We start from the raw sequence: 18,830 nt of genomic DNA, 5'->3' as shown, positions 1-18,830 counted from the left end.
CAGTCTGGAATACACTTATGTGCTAGCTCATGTTATTCTATATTTGCACTTTAAAAAAAAAAAAAAAAATCTATCAATAATCAGCTGCTGTTTACAAATGCAATGCAAAATCAATATATTGTAAGTGTGCACACAATACAATATTGTTTAATACGTCATCTTCTACATTTGACTACATATGCATACAAAAACACCACAGTGCACAGGGGTGAAAAACAGTTGTTTTAATGTTAAATCAGTTAGAAGTGCAACTTTGATCATTTTTAACAGCCTCAATTTGCAAATGTTAATGTCAACTATTTCATTCAACACCCCCAGGTCTAGAATATACTTTCCTGTTGTAACTAATGGAGGGTTTAAGTTTTTGAATTTCTAGATCATGAGACCTAGGGTTATACTTTAGTTTGACGTGCAGAGGAGTTAATTTCTAATTCACCTTTTAATTTCAGGAAAACAATGTATTAACAGGATATAATACAACACAAGTTGCAGAATGAACTCAACCAAAATGGGCAGTGATTTTGGACAATGGAGCGTTAAAAAATGTGCAGCCCACTACTCACAGGTATGGTTCATAACTTAATACATGACATACGGTTTAGGTTTACTAGAAACAATTAGCCCCACTGATTCAAGTCAAGATCTCATCAACATCTCCAAGATGTCATTGGCTACAATCAAACACTGGAGAGGAAAGTTGGCTAGTCCCCACCTTTGTTAGTAATGTAAAAAATAATCAATAATCACTATTAATACATTTTTGATTGCTGCTCTGCCTGTCGGACATTTAACTTTCAACACCAGGTCCACGCCAGCGTTACATGTGTTGTAGATACCCACAACTGAGCGCATTCAGTCTCAGTAACTTCTGTGAGCCGCTACAGTAGGAAAACTACAACTACTGTTAGGTCAAGTACCAAGAAATGTTCATCTTAATGCCAGATCTCCTGCCAACAAGTGAATCTATTTTATTTCAGATTCATATTGTTCAAAAGTTTTTGAAATACAGATAGTAACTTAGAAATTCACAAACTCCTAGCTATTGTCGCAACACATATCCAGGCCAAATACCAAAAACATGTTAAATCCTAGTAATAGTTTAATAAAGAAACACACAAACATAAAAGCCTAAAAATGTCATACCCTATCGACTCCCACGTTTAAGCCAAGCAAAATAAAAAAACAAGTAAGGAAGCAATAACCTTACCCTAAATAAAGACTAGAATTAATTAAATACGAGGTACAATTTTTCATGTTCAGCCGTTACCAATCCCATGGCTGACTGACAGTGTTGTGACAAGTCCGTCAGGTATCTCTGAAGGGTCTTGTGTGAAATTTTAAATTTATCTAGCATGCGTTCACCGATTTTAGGACAAATGAACCACTCTGAAGCACCCGCCCTCACATTTACAACAAGGAGAGTCCATGTTTGTAATTGTTTGTACCCAGCTGAAGATCTGTCGTCGGCATGGTAAAACTCCCCCACGGAGGCATCACTTCCCAAATTTTAACCCCTCCCTCCCCCCGTGCATCCTCCCTCTGACCCGCTGTGCGTCCCTCTCGTTTCCCTTCCCCCTCCCTCACTGTACAGCCTGCTCGTTGGCTGTGCTGCCCGAGTCCTGGGGTTTCATGACGTCAGGGAGCTCTGGGGGAGTGGAGAAAGGCTCGACCCTCAGCTGCTCAAATGAATCATCTGAGAGAATGACAGAGAAAGTGACAACGGTGAAAAGAGAAGGAGAGAAGATACATAAAGTAAATCAGAGCAGAAAATCAGAGCTACTACCGTTCAAAACAACTTGCTCAGTTCAGACTGGACTAAATGGATGGTGCCACGACTACAACTCAAACTGAAAATAGTCTAATACGGAGTAGATTTAGGAATGAACTACTTACCACTCAGGCGGAAGGCTAATCCCACTGTGGCTGGGGCCTGAGGTCGGGCTGTTTGATTTGTAAAGCCACAATTTCCAAGAGTTTGACCGTCATTAAGCATCACATCATCCTGGTTAAGAGAAAAAAAAAAAATAAAAATAAATAAATGATAAAAGTCGTGTATAGTCAGTTGTTCATTCACTACATTTTTATTTGTAGTGTTACATCAGCATTTTCAGGTGTCTGAAGAGATTTAGGAGACCACGTAGCCAGTGAAGTGAAGGAGGACCCATCAATTTCACACAATGCTCTGTTGTGAAAACTACTTGCATTCCTTTAAGCCCACAAGTTTGTATTTAGTATCATTTACATTTCAAGATAGAAACTGGAAGAATCCTGTAACTATTGAGTAAATCAAGTAAAAGTCATCCAAACTTTGCATTTGGCTTTTGAACACTGATAGAGGTGGGTGAAGGTTTTATGTTGCAACATATACACAACAATAATAATAATAATAATAATAATAATAATAATAATAATAATAATAATAATAATACATTTTTAGTATATAAAAATAGTTTATAAAAAATGCCATTTACAGATTCTTCAAGCCCATCGTGATGTCTTCAATTTGCTTGTTTGGGTCTTTCCAAAATTCAGAAACCTAGATTCAATTTACTGATCTATAACAAAGACAAGCAGTAAATCCTCCAAGCCTTGAAAAATTACAATTTATCATCAATGGCTTCCAATTAACTGTTGACAAATTCATATAATTTCATGGTATATGTTTTCATATCACTTACCAACATTTACCTTAATCAGGCAGTGCTAAACCATGAATTTAGATTAGAATATTGTTCTCAACACTGCTCAGGTGGGTATAAGCAACAATGACAACAAACCAAGAAGCTGTTAGCTATATGTATGTGGTCCACTAAGTGGTCATCACACCACGTAATCAGGCAATTACTTTACCTTGTAAAGTCTCTGATCTTCAGGTGGCCTCTTTAAAATGCCTTCAACAATGCGCTTCAGTTCATAGACTGTGGTAGACTCTTTGGCATCTGTGAAGATGGTTGTCTTGTGACGTCGGATCATTAGAAACACATCCTGGAGTGAGATCAAGTGACAGAGGAAAGAGTGGAAATGAGACACTGATGATTCCCAAGAACATTCACTTCACAAAAAACTTCATTGTTAACCTTGTAAATGCCGTTTTCTCAATACAGGAGGAAGCTGTAAATCTCTGGAGGCACAATTCACCCTGAAACAACTCAGTCATGTTTTAATCAGGTTCCTCCAAAGCTAGAAAAACAACCAAGACTTCAGTTAGATATACAGTAGGTCTCATCTATAATAGCACCCCGTTGTCTATTTCAAACCCACAAGCCCCACTCACTCAATCTAGCCATTACTGGTCGTCTCAATGGTAAAACCTCTATAAAGTGTTGCAATCAGCAGATATAAGCTTTATCATTTGCAGAGTGATGGAAGAAGTATTCAGATCCCTTATTTAAGTAAAAGTACTAATACCAAAATGTGAACCTACTTCACTACATGTAAAAGTCCGGTCCTTAAAACCTTACCTAAAAAGGGTAATTTCACGTGTTTTTTTTTTCAACCTGGAACCTATTTTCCCCATGCATTGATGTCTAAGTTACTAATTTAAACAAAAATATTTCAAACTGGTCCAGTATTGAGCGAGAAAGCCGTAACTGGCAGCCGCAAAATGGGCTGCAATGTAATCCTAGAGGGCAAATCGTCAATTGTATCCACTAAATCTGCTGTTTTTGCCACTGACATGCTCAGATTATTATTCTAAGTGTTTGACAACATTATGGAAATGATACATACATAGACAGACATTTTGTTAAGAGTAAGATCCCTTTTTTTTTTAAACAGAAATCGCCAAACCCACCAGATTCTATTTAAATAAACCATACTTTGAGCATGTATAGAGCCAGCATATTTTCACATGTAAATGGGTGAATTAAGAGTTAATTTCAACCAAACCAGAGTGGCGATTGCTTCGACAAGTATTTTATGTTGAAATAATTACTGTTTATTTAAATGGAGTCTGGTGGGTTTGACCAATAGCAATTTCTGGGATGTTTCATGTTAAACAAGAAGGATCTTACTCTTTAAAGAGCCAATGTGTAGGAATTTCTCCCATCTATCGTTGAGATCATATATCGCAATCAACTCTCTCGCACCACACAGTTCAAAGTACGTATTACAGCTACGGTAGCCTTCACGCTTCAAAAAGCCGGTCTCTTGCTCTTTTCAATATCCTTTTTCTTTTTCTGGGTGAAGAAGACTCCTGTTCCTAAAATTTGGACTTTGAATAAGTGTGGTCCTCCAGGTTTCCTTCTTCAAACTTGCCGGGGCCGGGAAGCTACGATACCCATTAGCAGCCCATGTGAGTTTATCATGCGTTTATCAATGTTAGACATTTAGAATAATAATCTGAGCATAGTGGTCAAACAAGCATTTTTTGTGGACGTAAATTGAAGGTGTGCAAATGCCCAATAATGTAACATCATAGCTTGTTACGCGCTGCCGACTGCAGCGGTCTCATTTAATACTGGACCAATTTTGGCTGAAAAACAAAGTTACCCTTAAGCAAAAGTATGTAAGCATTATCAGCAACATTTACTTTATGTATCAGTGTTTTACTATTATATATGATGCATCTGGAGTAATATTACTGCTGCATTAATGTACATGTTGCATTTTACTGCTGTAGATGTTTAAGGTTGTGCTAATTTTAACTCCTTTACATATACTGTAAGATCATATGTTTGTAGCGTCGATGTCCTGTAAGAATCACGTATCTCTAAAAAGTCAACTTTTCATGAGCTCAGAAAAACAGCCCCGTTTTTTTTCAGTTCTGTGACAACGCATTTTCCAGCTAATCCAAGGGAGTGTTTGAATAGTTAATCCATCTGAAATAAATTTCTCAACACAAAGTAACACTTCATCGGTCAGTTTATCAGAAACACTCAAAATCAACACATCTGGACATACGTGATTTTCACTGGACAGGAGATGTATGGGAATTTGTAATCTGAAAAGTAAATAAAGCGTTCAGAAAAATGTAGTAGAAAAAAAGTGAAGTACCTCGAATTTGGACTCAAGTACAGTACTTGAGTATATGTACTAGTTACATTCCATCACTTCATTTGCAAATGTTAACCAATTAAAAACAAATGCATGGGGGTAGTAATGTGCAACTTATTGTGGATGGGTTTTGAACATCTACAGTATACTGAGCCACCGCACAAAAGGATGTCCAAGCAAAATCCCGACACAAACTTATTGATATGTTTGAAGATCTCATGACAATGCAAACTAACAATAGGACATATATAAAGTCAACTGAAACACTTAGTTTAGGTTATGTTAGATTAAGATGCATTTAATTAAATGGGCCGTGATAACCACTGCTGGTAAAAGATAAAGCAGCACATTAGGTGAGGTTAGTAGCTACTAGTTTGTGTACGTCAACTGCCTGTAACGTTACTAGCCAGGTTATAACTCTGCGGGGGTTAAACTGTGTGGCAGCAGCACTGGTGGTGAAGCTGGCAGTGGCAGTATATTTTGGCGAGTTAGCCGATAAGCCGGTTAGGTTTAAACCAAAAGACACCTCTACTTCATAACGTCACACCAAGGCGTTTAAAGTCACACGGTGCGGCAGCTGCTAGATAGCATCATGACGAGCTAGCTTAGCTGTGGCTACTAAGGTAGTCGTTATTAAAACAGCTACTAACGTTAGCTGGAGTAGCTTCCTCAATAGACTGTCCCCTCTTAAGATATCATCAACTAAACACACTTCATACATGTAACTGTTAACACCAAGTGTTTGTATCTAGGATGTTTTATAGATAATAACGTTAGCACATAGACGTTAGCCGAGCTACAGCAGCTGCTGACAACTTTAGCTAGTTAGCCGCTTTACGGCTAGCTAGGCAAAGTTTGCTGGTTGAACTGTCACTCATCCAAAACAATGTTAATTTATACGGCTTTTCGTCTAGACCCTTGTCTATTAATCCTGCTATCGAGCCGAGCATTATGAAGCAATGTCCAGCTAGCATGAACTACTGAGCTAGCTAGCTACTGTGTTGACGTTAACCAACGTGGGGAAGCTAACCCATGGCAAGGGTTAGCTAAACAAAGGCATCAGCTTTTGGATGATCGTTTGTTTGTGACAAGCTCGGTTCAGCTACTTAGCGTTACAGCATACATTTTAACGCGTAGAGAAAGACTTAATGACTAATTCAAGTAACGTTTGGCTAGTTAACAGGCCTTTACGTTTTGAGTTGTATCTGTTTTCCTCACTCACCATTTCTTGCGGTTGGTTGCACACAGAAAATAAAACGCCTCCACTGCACAGCGACAACTGTGAGATCACACAGCATCAGACAGCAACAACTGCAACTCCTACACCAACCAGCAGATGGCAGTACCTGAGCTTTATGTCTTTTATGTTCGTTAAATGGCAAATTGCCACCGGGCGAACAATGGGCGAAACACGTTATTGTTGACACAGTCCCTTGTCTTTTACATATTGACTTTATTTGCTTTTTATTATTTTTTTGCAAGTTGATCTACTGTTTCATTCATCCTTAAACGCCTGAGCTAGCACCCAACTAAATATAGGCCTAATATGGTCAGTTGTTCTCAGTACACGCACGCACGCACACACGCGCACACACACGCACACACACACACACACACACGCACACACACACACACACACCTTCCAATGGTCTTGCATATACTGTATGTGATGTTCACACTATAGGCCTATAATTATATGGACTGGTAGGTTCCCTGAAATTTTACACACATACATATACACACTTGTCATCCTATTTCTAAATGGTTATTAGAATATATATATATATATATATATATATATATATATATATATATATATACATACACACACAGTATATATAATACTGTGTGTACCAAAACTGTCCATTTAGGAAGTGCATTGTAGAACTTGTGTCCCTTGAGACATGCTCATGAAACGCAGCTGTTTTTGTTTTGTTTTTTACAAATGATTTCCAATTAGTGTATTTTTTTTTTTTTTACCAAAACACTAATCTGTAAACCAAGAGGTTCCAATTTATCTTTGCATAACTTGAACTTGCATGTGATGTAGATGCAACTCAGACATAACGGATGTGATTCTTATGTTGCAGATGACATACACATACTACATTTGTTAAAAGTTAACACGTTAAAATGGTTTTAAGCGGAGTCATGGTGTTGACAATATGTACTGCTGATAAAGGATTTCATTTTGAGAATGCATTGATCATTGGAGTATTTTGTAGTCTCATTTTGAATATTGCATACATAATCAAAACAGTTCTAGTTTAAAGCAAGTTTATTTAAAGGTTTTACATTTTATATACACATTAAACAACAATCAGGCACAGCAGCCTTAAATTTGCCAACTGAAATGTTTGGACTACAGCTGACTTACAGTCAAGAAATACCACTTATGGCATTGTAAACAGGAGGCCAACTTACAAAATGTGTTATCTCTGAGACTCATATGGCTCAAGCCTAAATTAACATCACCTTTCTAAACTTTTGGCCATGACTTGGACCGTAAAAGACTTGTATTTAGTTGGTCATGACTCGCTTGGTCATTCTGCTACATTTTTTAAAGCATTTATAAGGCAATTCCCTGTTATACATCTGAAATAAAATATTACCTCCAAAAATATGATACAAGACTAAACATGGCCTTCCACTTAGCTGTTGGACAAACAATGGGTCAAAGCCAAAATATACTTGAACAGGATGAAAACGTCATTGAGCCAAATTCCAGCACTTTTCCATGACATCCTTCCATACTTCCCATGACCGAAAAATACTGGTTTGTTAATAAAACCAAGCCCAGTTCACTTCCACATCAATTGACCTGAAAAATTAAAATACCAAGTGTCACGTGACCATTGTTTTCAAATTCGCAGTCTTTCTCTTTCTGGAAAACACCTTGAGAAAATGACAAGTTTTTTCATAAATTCCATGACCCCAGAAAAACATAATTATTATATTAAATTATGTCCTGGCAAAAAATATATTCAACTCACCAAATACACTTCAAATATCTATTTAACCACGAATGCACACTCTCGGATCTTGGAATAAGCATACTGTGGAACAGAGAGGCAAGAACACAAGAGTAATTTTACAGTATATATTCTGTATGTACACAATGAATGAGAAAGTGTGTCAAAACCCACACACACACACACACACACACACACACACACACACACACACACACACACACACACACACACACACACACACACACACACACACACACACACACACACACACACACACACACACACACACACACACACCTCAAAACCCACACTTACATTCAGTTCTCTGGGGGACTGGATGGGCTCTAGTCCCTTACAGCACAGCACTGAAAAGGGCCTTTTCTTAGTCTTTGAGTGCTCTCTGAAACACAGACTGAAAACCTTGGCAGGCAAGTAGACATCCCAGTCAGCTGCATGCTCCTCTATTACATCACTTACCATCCTGTTGGGGAGCAGCAAAAGAAAACAACACAAAACATGAGAACATTTTCAGTTATAGGTGTATCCTTAATGTATTTATCAGTTTAAAAGAAAAAATTCACAGGATACATTTGTGCACTGCTGAGAAGAGCTACAATATGAATTTTGTCGAAACTTTTCTCTGTGCTCCTTTCTTGATTTACTGTGTTTTTCTATATTCCTCTCTATATTCCTCTGGCTAGCTGGCCAACAACACCAATTGGTTGGAGCTGGGAGATGCATAAATGCAATACAGATATAGTAATATGTGAATAAATATTGTCTGCAATGTTAACATTGCACTGGTAAGTACAGACCTGTCAATCAGCTGCTGTGTGATCAAATCCAAGGTGCCCGTCTGCTGATGATAGACAACAAGAGTGACGGTGACCTTCAGCTGATCTTTCAGTTCTCTGTTGATCTAGCATGGATACATTCACACATTATATCTACGTAAAAACACTGGCTGATTAGGACACAATATTACACCAATACTTTATTATAAAACAAAATGTGTGGCAAGCTACAATCCCACTCACATATGTTACTCAGGAATTGTCTTTCTTTAGTCTTTCTGAAAACTCCTGCGGTTTTCTGCCAATATTCTGAGCAACATGGATGTCTACTATTGGGCTGGATAGTCAAATAAATCTGAGCACATGGTTATTTTAACCAAGATAAAATGACAAATCTTTGTTTGTTTGGTTTTCAGGAACGTCTGTATTAAAAGTGGGATATGTCTGATTGCAACTTTGAATGTTAATGTAAGAGCTATTACAAGTCAATACATTTCATTAACTTAACAATATCTCTCTATAACAATATGAGCAGTTCAAGCAACATGGCACTCACTTTGTGGACTATGTCATGAGGCAGTCTGGAGAGGATTCTTAATGGGTATCCAAAGTGGGCGATGATGTCCACGATGTGCTTCGCCACATCTGGAGGGAGACACGACTGCATAGGCACAGCTTCCACCCACTTGGAGTAGTAGTCGGTCACAGTCAAGATGTATTTGTGTCCGTTCAGTGTTTGAGGCAGCGGTCCTCTGACATCCAGGCCAAGCCACTGCCACGGCTCTTTCACCTGCCAACACAACGTCACATCATGCATAAATACAATGTGATGGCAGCATAATCCCAATCACTTTAGTCTGTATTTAATGTTGCAATACATTCCGGTAATCATGTTGTAACTTGCCTCTATCACCTTTTCGTGATCTTCACAGTCTGTCTGTGAACATTACAGACCGACAGTTGATTTAAAATGCTTCATAATATAGAAGTCAGAGTATAAAATACAAAATAATGTGATGTCAAATCATGAGGACTACTTACACTCAAGTTATCATCTGGAGCCCACAGAATATCCTGTTGGTGCATGTGAAAAATACACAAACAAACTGGATATAATTATAAAAAACAACAGTAATTGATAATAAACTGCAATAAGGAAGGTAAAACTCTGACAACAAAAAGCTTTTGATTTGCCTAATGTCATATCATACATGATGCCACAATTTAAATGAACATGATGAGACCATCAAGTTCTCAAAACACTGATTAGTTATCTTACTATAATATATATATATACCTCTTACCCGTGGTACACAGTAATCTCCATGGAAAAAATGTGGAAAGGAATCTATCTTCATGAGCCCTTCATCTACTATAATCCTCCATTTGTCATTTGACTTCTTTGGGTCTTTGTCTCTGAACAGAAAACCAGAAAAGGTCAACACATTAAAGAGGCAACAATCCAAATGGGTACAAAATGATGTAGCTGAAACAATTGATCAATGATTCAATTACACCATTTTGATAATTGATCAAACGTTTTAGTGAATTTTCAAGCAGAAATACCAAATATTCTTTAGTTACACGTCCTAAAAATATATGCTGCTTTTTTTGTTTTTCATGTTATTAAACTGATTTATTCTGGATTTTGGACCAAACAAGAAATTTAAAGATGCCATCCTGGACTAATTTTTCAATACACTTTCTGACATTTGATAGACAAAATGATTAATCAGGAGAACAATGGGCAGATTAATTGATAATGAAGATAATCATTACTTGCGACCCTAATTTATAAATTTCCTCTTGGCTTCTGATGCAATCACACAAATGCTAGAAAAGGACCAAGGTTTTTGGTAAGGGGTGCAGTAAATTCTGTCTAGCCTAGTAGTTGGATAACTGTCTCACTTTAGCAGCTCTAAAGAAACTGGTTAGTCAGTGGATAAATGCGTCTCTCTCGTGAATCTTCTGTTGTCTTTACAGGCCTCTCCATGCAGTAAACCTGTCAAAACTCGATGAGTGCACACAAACACATCTGCATGACATGTTTTTGTCTCAGGACTTGCAAAAGTAAGCTTGCAGGCATGAAACTGAAACTTACACAAACTAAAAAGTTTTGAGGCAGAAGTATATATGTCAGAATTAAAACATTCAGTCTTTAAACATTAAGAACAGTATCTTTAAGAAAATACTTTTTAATAATAATATTCCAGACCATTAAACCACGACCAGAGTGACAAAAGAATTATGGACTGAAACTTAATTGACAGTAGATTTATGTATTTACATCCACATATTACTTCTCACAGTGGTTGTTAAGAGAACTTTCTAATTATGACATATCTTGTTTTCAGATCCTCTGCCAATCTGAGTAATTGCAAAACAACAATTTGGCAAGAAATGGCCATCTGGAATGAAGAAACCGAAGAACAACTGTCTCAGCATGTTCTAGAGAAGCTAGATCTGTACGACATTACATAGAAACTTTATGCCAACAGAGTGAGAAAAACAGAACTGTGGACAGGTAGGAAAGCAAAAATACAATAAAAACAGTGGATGGTTAAGACTTCTGTGTCTATCGTAACATACCCAGCATGCTCTTCTTCTGTCTGGCTGGGTTCTTTGTTCTGGACTCTTCTCTTTGCTGTGGCAGGAGTGGTTGTTTGAGACTGGGCTGGAATCACCTTTGAGGCTTTAACATCAGGTGGCTGGGTTCACAATACAGAGAAACAACACACACTGTGTTCAGAAATTTGTACTGATTGTGATTATAAGCTTTTAATATACTGACTTCAGTGTGCTAAAGTGAAGTAAAGACAGAATGTAATAATCTTGATTTTTAATCCCAATCCAAGAGAGCTCCATCAGAGAGGACTAAAAAACTTGCTAAAATGACAACAATGACTACTGAATCACAGAATTTTAACAGTTAAATGACAATATAATAGGCTCTCACCTTGTATCTTTTATTTCTTGGGTTGCTGGAAGGCTACATCAGGTGGACAGAGATAGAGAATTATCAGAAACAGATGAAGAGGATTTCTTTTCATGAAGCTGCTGGCCTATTGAAAGGTTTTACTGTTTTGTTCTGAATCTACTTTTTTCACTCAATGAGGCAGATGATGTTTTATTTTTTTACATGATCCACTGATATGCAATAACTACATACAAACCATTATTTTCTGTACATCGCCAGGGGATGAAAATATGGTGGGAACTGCATCTTCTCGAAGTTTCACACATTTGCCTGTTCTATCAATGCATTGTTCTTCGAAATGATTGATGCACAGCGCAGAGAAGCGAGATGGAGTCCAGTCCTTCCACTTCATGTTGATAAGCCATTTCTTGAGTTTTTTGGGATTGTACAAGGGAAACCTGTAGTAGCACACAACTCATTAAAACAGTCCTGATCCAGAAATACAACACTGAACTCCATTTAAAAGTCAGTAATGTTTGCCTATTTGCTCTCATTGGCAAAAAAATTCTTCATAGTAAAACATTACTTACTTTTTCTAAAATGGAAGGAAGCAGGTACAGTATAATATATCGTGTGTATATATATATATATACACATATATATGTATATATATATATTGTTTATTTCTGTCGTGATGGATGTAAGCAAAATACATCCAAAATAATTTTGTAAAACACTTTGGCAAAGTGATGAAAATGTTTTGTTAAGGTATGTCTGGATCAAAGTGCATTCTGTCCAATAAATCATATTTATACACTTGTATGAGAGGGTATAATATGTTTGACTGCACTGATCATTCATTTCAAAGTTATTTCACCCCTTCGATCATGCCTACATGCTTTCCGACAGCCCTAAATCTGATGGAAACAGCTGAGCTGAAGTGAATTTTAGCTGCATGTCTGCCTCCAGTCTCAACTCTTGAAATGGTATAAAGCGAAGATAAACAGCAAACTAAGAAGCTGGAACCAGGCAATGTTTGCCATTTTTTCTTGAAAAATTACTTAAAACGATTATAATAAAATAGTTGCCTGAAGCAAGTTAGGCTCACTCTATATCCTTTTTTAAAATTCATGCTAATGTTTATGTTAGCTAGCTAGCTTGACTATTAAGAAATCGGCCGTTTATTCTGTTTACGAGTAACAAACGTTAATACTCACTTAAAATACTTCACATCTGACTCGCTGGAGTTTTCGCAGTTGTAGGCACATTTATATCTTCCCATTTATTACACAACTTCGTTTAATTTACGAACAAACTGATTTTGTGTCTAAGAGAAGAGTTGTTTGAGTGACCAGCAATAATAAAGCTGCAATATCCGGTCAGTATTTCCAAAATAATACCCTCATATGCTTGAAAACCTTTGGAGTAACAAGCCATAGACTAAATCTTAAAATAATTACATGGTATTCAACAGTATATAAAAGTATATTTTTGATTTTCTTGCATCAAACACTGTTGTATTAGTCAACGGCATTTATTGGTTAATTAGCGACACAAGCCTTTATTTCCACACCAACGGATGTTGTTTCTTCTTCGTGGCATATTAATTGCACATAAACGCCACCGTATGGACAAAAGATAGAAGGGCACTCAGAAATTCTTTGGTCATACTTTATTTTTATGACATGTAAATGAAATGTCTTTTACATTCAAAAAGAAAACGTCACTTCAATTAACATTTGCTCACTGACCAAAATATTCCTGTACAAATATATTTTTTTCAAACACATTGAGATTTAAAAACTGAATAAATCAAACAAGGGTTAGTTATAACAGTCTAACATTTGATATAAACAACGTGAAATGGCTGGAGATGTCTCACAGCTCAGTTGCTTTTTATCTTCCACTCAACCCTCCACTCATCCCAGTCCAGTAGAGTTCGTTTTATGTCCCATCCTGCAGCTTCCACACCTGGAATTGATAATAGTAAAGAATTACGTTTTCTATGGGTAAAAAAATATACAAAATAAAGTTGTTTTTTATAGGTTAAAACAGCTTTGTGTGTGCTCACCTTTAAGAAATGGATTGAAAACTGTGTCTATCAACTTGTGACTCTCGTGTACCATTTCCCAGTTCCCTTCAAAAACATAAAAGCGTGTTATAGAGAGAAAGCAATTATATTAATGTAAAGTAAGAAATGAGTGGAGGTAAAAGCTCACTTTGCTGTTGTTGTGTAAGTTGTTCTCTGCAAGTTGGAGGGCTCAACATGCTGCTGAGCCAAACAGCTTGGCACATTGCTCTGATTTCATCATGTACTGATGCTTCTGGTCCCAAACAAACACATACGCAGCCTGAGATAAACACAGCTGAGTTAAAAAACATACAGTGTATGTTATATGGCTCTTAAACACATTGTTGTTCTGTGGAGGCAGATGAAAGATTACATACCATTTTGTACTCCCAATAGGTAAGGCATGTTGTTTTCCTTCAAAGCCAAATTCAGTTCCTCTGGGCTACAAAATAATAAGCAAAATTATATTAAACTGTGTTAAACTTTTATTGTGTGTAATTTTCCATCATATAAACAAAACATTAAATTACCTTTGTACAACTTCCTGTAGCCTCACTCCAAGTTTGATTGGCACAGTTTTCCTAAACTCTGGGGGGAAAAAAACCCAAAGAATTAACATATCAAATATCAACATATACTGTGTCTCAACGCAGCTAATATTGATACATAAAATAGTCACAAAATGTCAGCAAATACTTGATTCTTACCCAAGAAAACTGGTTCCCTCTGATTGGCCTCCAGTGGACTCAGCATCCGTCTGTCACTCAGGTACTGCTGCAGCACGATCGAAAGCCGCGCTTCGTTTAAGGTTTCCATGACAACCGAGCGCACAGCCTTGTAGTTGGCAAAGAGGTGGAGGACGGTGAAGAGGAAAAAGAGGCTGAGAGTCAGTCTGAGGGGCAGAAATAGAGAGCGGAATGGGGGTAGATGACATAGAAGACATGACAGACTCTTCAACAAAATAAGCCCTGTATAAGATTTGTATGGTAACTTATATATGTTCTATATAACAATACTTACATGAGATTATCAGTGACGAGGGGAATGAGTATCAAACTGACCAGCAGTCCAGCCAGATTCACTAAAGTCTCCTGTGGGAAATAAAAGAGACTTTATTACAAGAATGAAAAATTCCACTTTTGCAGCACACAACCCCATCAGAAATGAAAGAAGTATTATTTTAAATTTAAACTCAGAAACTTGCAGTGCAAACAGCTGCTGTTTCATTTTTTTTTTTTTTTTTTTTTTAAATGAAGACATTTTGACATGTTACAGTAAGAAAAACACATCTGTAAATAATAAAATCAATGATGGCTGAATTCCATTTACAGGCTTCAGTTTTAGGGTCCTGGTATTGTGCATTCTGGCTCACTGTCATGGCTTACTGGGCCATCATTAATATTATTAGTAACGTCTGTTGCTTTTCCTACAATGACAAGTCAAAATGTGTGCTGTGAACAAGGTCTATTGTACGGCTTTATGTATACTGTGATGGGCCACAGAAAGAGACTAGTGTATATATTGATTTATAATTACTGTTAATAATTTACTACTTTTCTCTGGTATAATTAAAATTGAAGAGCACATGATTTGGATACAGGAAATAAACCTCTGTACCACAACTGTGCACAATGTTATTCATCACATGTAATTACACTGTTCACAGTGATTCTCTCCATGATAAACAGTCTGACGAAGTTATGGTTTAAAAAAAAAAAGTACCTGACTGCCATCTTTGGCAGAGATGTCAGCCATGTTGTCTCTGCGAGCCTGATGAACAGTCAGAGCAGCTCTGGTTGCACCGCCTGCCACTCCAACAAGGGACTGAGAAGGACAAACTCATAAATCAGCCTATATTTATCAATACATACCTAGGAGCCATAACAATTAAAGTTGATTAAGTGTTTAATAGGTCAACAACAGAATATTTTGATAATCATCTGTCATTTTTTCCAACAATTTAAATAGTAATAATAATGAATGAATGAAACGAAACAAATTAGCCATGCAGGCTGATTAACAGGCTACAAAGATTAGGCCTGTGGTTCCTGACCCCTTAAAATGAAGCACGGTCTACTTGCGACCCCTAGTCACGGGTTGCAAATGTCTTTGGGTGATGATTTTGTCTTCTCAGATTGTTGTATTAGACATTTTTAGGGGCTTTCAAGTGTAAAATTACCCAGTAACTTGTGAGCAAAAAGCACTGTAATAAACAGAATGTTGTACAGCAGACTAACCCTAATCCAAAAAGTATGTTGATAATTAGATCAAAAATAAATCTGAGATAAGTTGAGCATGGAGTATACTATCGATTAAAAGTCTGAGCTCAAGGTTCACTTACTTAGTTAATTATTTATCTTTTGGAAAAGTAAATTAAGTGAACCTTGGGTTTTAAAGAGATATTCTGCTGATTTAAATCCAGCTCTCTGTCATGGCAATGTGTGCAGATGATCGGTGAGTGGTTTCCCTCTGTGGCGCCGGTGCACTGGAGCTCCTAGCAGCCGAGGTCTGCCAAGATCCGCCAGATGATGATCACAAAAGGTCCACTGAGCGAAAGGCGTCATCTGACCGATATGAGCAGACCTCGTCTGCTCCGAGCTCCGTGCACTGGCGCCACGGAGGGAAGCCACACACTGATTATCTGCACACACTGTCCACAGAAAGATGACACAGAGCTGGAGAGAAATCTGCAAAGTATCCCTTTAGGCTATTTAAAGGTTTTCTTTTTACCTTGAATATCCCTGCAGTACACACAATCAGGGTGAAGCAAGCAGGAAAGTATGGAGCCGATATTTCCATTAACATGGCAATATCATTGAGAACATCGGCAAAAAGTCTGGAAAGAAATGAAAAGAACTTCAAATGGGTTCATGATAATGAGTAGACTGGCTGCATATTTTCAAACTAGTGGCCTAGTGACCATGCATACCTCCATTTTTTGGCCTCAGAGTCCAGTTTATTCCTGGAACAAAGACCAGAAGATCATAAAGAGGAATTTTCATCAGTGAAAGAGAAAAAAGTACAACTGGAGAGCATCTGATCACTGGATTTAAGCTCCCAAAACTTGTACTGCACTGAAAAAAGACTAACATATGAATGTACCCTTTCTGCCAAGCGAAGAGGATTCTTCCCAACATGCCAGTTCCATCTGCAGGGGAAACATAAGTTTGCTTGTAAGTTGTACTTACCATGCAAAAGTACATGTATTGTATATTTTAAGGGATCACCTCTTAGTAGCCAGGTCACTGTGGCTGCAGCTACTGTTGCCTCTTGGTTTCCAACACCGACACCTTTGAGAGAAGCCTGAGTGGCCAGAGTCCCTGACAGAGAGCTGGAGAAAGCCTGAGAGAGAGAGAGAGAGAGAGAGAGAGAGAGAGAGAGAGAGAGAGAGAGAGAGAGAGAGTTTTAATCTTATGGTAATGGTAATAATTTCAATAGTTTTGGTGCATCCTTTACTGTACCTGCACAGTATCCCAAAACTGGTACTGCAGGTAATCATCACTGACGCTCTCTGGATAGCCTTGAGGCAGAAAGACACTCTGAAATAAAAGGTTCAAATGTGAATCTGAGGGGGGAGAGGATGAGCAGTCAATGTAGCTACAGTACCGTTCAAAAGTTTGTAATCAGCTGTTATATTGATGTCTTATTGTGCGCTTGCCCCCTAAACAGGAACCTGTTCCTATTTATTTAAATCTACACACATTTTGATGCTAAGCTTCCAGTTTCTTTTACCAAGGACTGCTGATGTATTCTATTATTCAACTGTTGAGAGGGATCTTTGTCTTTTTCTGCCCTTTCAGTTGTCAGTCTGGTTCAACCACTGAACAGCGTTTTGTTCTCCATGTACAAAACAAAACCTTTCATACAAAATAACTTCTATTTGTAAAGAGGACTTTCTACAACCTAAAAGCATGAAAGACTATTCAAACAGTAGTCCTCTCAGCCATCTGACTGTACCCAATCAAGCTTTTGTCGCAGGAGATTCTAAACCTTTGAACGGTTGTGTACATGGAAACGTTTTAAATCCTTACTTTAAAAACTCCAATAATAGAGTTTCCTCTTGATTCACTTTCACTCCCATCTCTTCTCCTCTCCATCACTCTATCGTTTGCTAAATACGTCCAGGACTCTGCACTGCCATATCTCTCTGTGGCCAAAACCACACTTCTATCTGTATGCATTTCGGCTATTATGAGAGAAAAACACACCTGAGCTGACTACACTAGCAAACGGAAATATACTGCAGTCTGAAATCCGCTGGAATGTATTTAATTAAGGTCCATTTTGGATCAGTACAGCACAAACGGGAACAGCCTACGTGTCATCCTCTCCTGTCGTGTTTTTCTCATTGTTTTTTCTTTAGAAGTGCTTCCGTGTTTATTTCCGCCTTCAGTTTGGAGATTCCTCATTGGTCGTTTGAGTTTAAGGCGGGACTCCGATCAAGACGTCAAAAAATCAACAAACAGTACGTTTACTTGTAATAGAGTATTTCTACACAATGTAAAAGACCGGAGTACTTCTTCCACCGCTGATAAAAAAAGTTTATTGTACAAGAAACTATGAACTTTAATGGTTACACCTACCAAACTACAGCTATTTATAGAAGTATTATAGTAATACAAACTCACATTTGCACTTCTAATCTGGTGCCAAGTCAAAACAACTGGACTATAAAGATAATTATATAAAAATACCAAAATACAAATGGACTATAAAGATAATTATATAAAAATACCAAAATACACATAAGCCTACAAGAAAGGGAAAAGAAGAAACACCTGATTAAAACAGAAGACATAGGATAACTATTTAAATAAATTTAAATTAAAACATTAAAAAGATTAAAGAATACTACAACAGAAATAAACTGTGCAGGTATAACCATCTTAGTTTAGCATGTTAGCCTAACACTTGCTAATTATCAGACAAAGTACAGCTGAGGCTGATGGGGATGTCATTCATTTTGCAAGTATTTTGGTCATATTCTGAAAAAACTGAAATATGTCTTTATTTTTACTGATCAAAACTCTGATCAACATCACTGTAAATGTGGCAGTGTTAGCCAGAAGGCTCATTTT

The 18,830-nt window shown here is 37.4% G+C and overlaps 3 protein-coding genes across 8 annotated transcripts; all 3 read right to left on the bottom strand.

The window, feature by feature from the left end:
* Window positions 1-209: 209 nt before the first annotated feature.
* elob (elongin B) lies at window positions 210-6,340 on the bottom strand. Of its 2 annotated transcripts, XM_028600747.1 has the most exons (5): window positions 6,218-6,340; window positions 3,078-3,180; window positions 2,851-2,985; window positions 1,894-2,002; window positions 210-1,693 (listed from the first exon to the last, which is right to left on the bottom strand). In XM_028600747.1, exons 3-5 carry the CDS (start codon window positions 2,971-2,973, stop codon window positions 1,581-1,583), a joined length of 345 nt encoding a protein of 114 aa, XP_028456548.1. In that variant the 5' UTR covers window positions 2,974-2,985; window positions 3,078-3,180; window positions 6,218-6,340; the 3' UTR covers window positions 210-1,580. The 2 variants fall into 2 exon arrangements, with proteins under 2 accessions (XP_028456548.1, XP_028456547.1); XM_028600746.1 differs by lacking the exon at window positions 3,078-3,180 and having other exon boundaries at window positions 6,218-6,339.
* A 915-nt stretch (window positions 6,341-7,255) lies between these two features.
* On the bottom strand, window positions 7,256-13,218 carry LOC114570412 (uncharacterized). Of its 4 annotated transcripts, none has more exons than XM_028600741.1 (12): window positions 12,899-13,218; window positions 11,938-12,139; window positions 11,721-11,753; window positions 11,354-11,472; window positions 10,069-10,180; window positions 9,806-9,838; window positions 9,669-9,701; window positions 9,321-9,554; window positions 8,786-8,829; window positions 8,286-8,451; window positions 7,989-8,051; window positions 7,256-7,816 (listed from the first exon to the last, which is right to left on the bottom strand). In XM_028600741.1, the coding sequence occupies exons 1-11, from the start codon at window positions 12,961-12,963 to the stop codon at window positions 8,007-8,009; spliced, it is 1,086 nt and encodes a 361-aa protein (XP_028456542.1). In that variant the 5' UTR covers window positions 12,964-13,218; the 3' UTR covers window positions 7,256-7,816; window positions 7,989-8,006. The 4 variants fall into 4 exon arrangements, with proteins under 4 accessions (XP_028456542.1, XP_028456543.1, XP_028456541.1 ...); XM_028600742.1 differs by having other exon boundaries at window positions 8,786-8,826; XM_028600740.1 differs by having other exon boundaries at window positions 7,256-7,890; window positions 8,786-8,889; window positions 12,899-13,217.
* Window positions 13,219-13,338: 120 nt separating this feature from the next.
* rusf1 (RUS family member 1) lies at window positions 13,339-18,142 on the bottom strand. Of its 2 annotated transcripts, none has more exons than XM_028600734.1 (14): window positions 17,784-18,142; window positions 17,214-17,291; window positions 16,980-17,094; window positions 16,843-16,900; window positions 16,682-16,714; window positions 16,483-16,588; window positions 15,475-15,576; window positions 14,773-14,843; window positions 14,460-14,644; window positions 14,283-14,340; window positions 14,130-14,194; window positions 13,901-14,032; window positions 13,753-13,818; window positions 13,339-13,652 (listed from the first exon to the last, which is right to left on the bottom strand). In XM_028600734.1, the coding sequence occupies exons 1-14, from the start codon at window positions 17,931-17,933 to the stop codon at window positions 13,567-13,569; spliced, it is 1,305 nt and encodes a 434-aa protein (XP_028456535.1). In that variant the 5' UTR covers window positions 17,934-18,142; the 3' UTR covers window positions 13,339-13,566. The 2 variants fall into 2 exon arrangements, with proteins under 2 accessions (XP_028456535.1, XP_028456537.1); XM_028600736.1 differs by having other exon boundaries at window positions 16,855-16,900; window positions 17,784-18,141.
* Window positions 18,143-18,830: the final 688 nt, after the last annotated feature.

The sequence above is a fragment of the Perca flavescens genome, chromosome 15, assembly GCF_004354835.1.
Source record: "Perca flavescens isolate YP-PL-M2 chromosome 15, PFLA_1.0, whole genome shotgun sequence".
Lineage (NCBI taxonomy): Eukaryota > Metazoa > Chordata > Actinopteri > Perciformes > Percidae > Perca > Perca flavescens.
The sequence above is the reverse complement of the archived record's forward strand: the minus strand, read 5'-3'. Positions and strand labels throughout refer to the sequence as shown.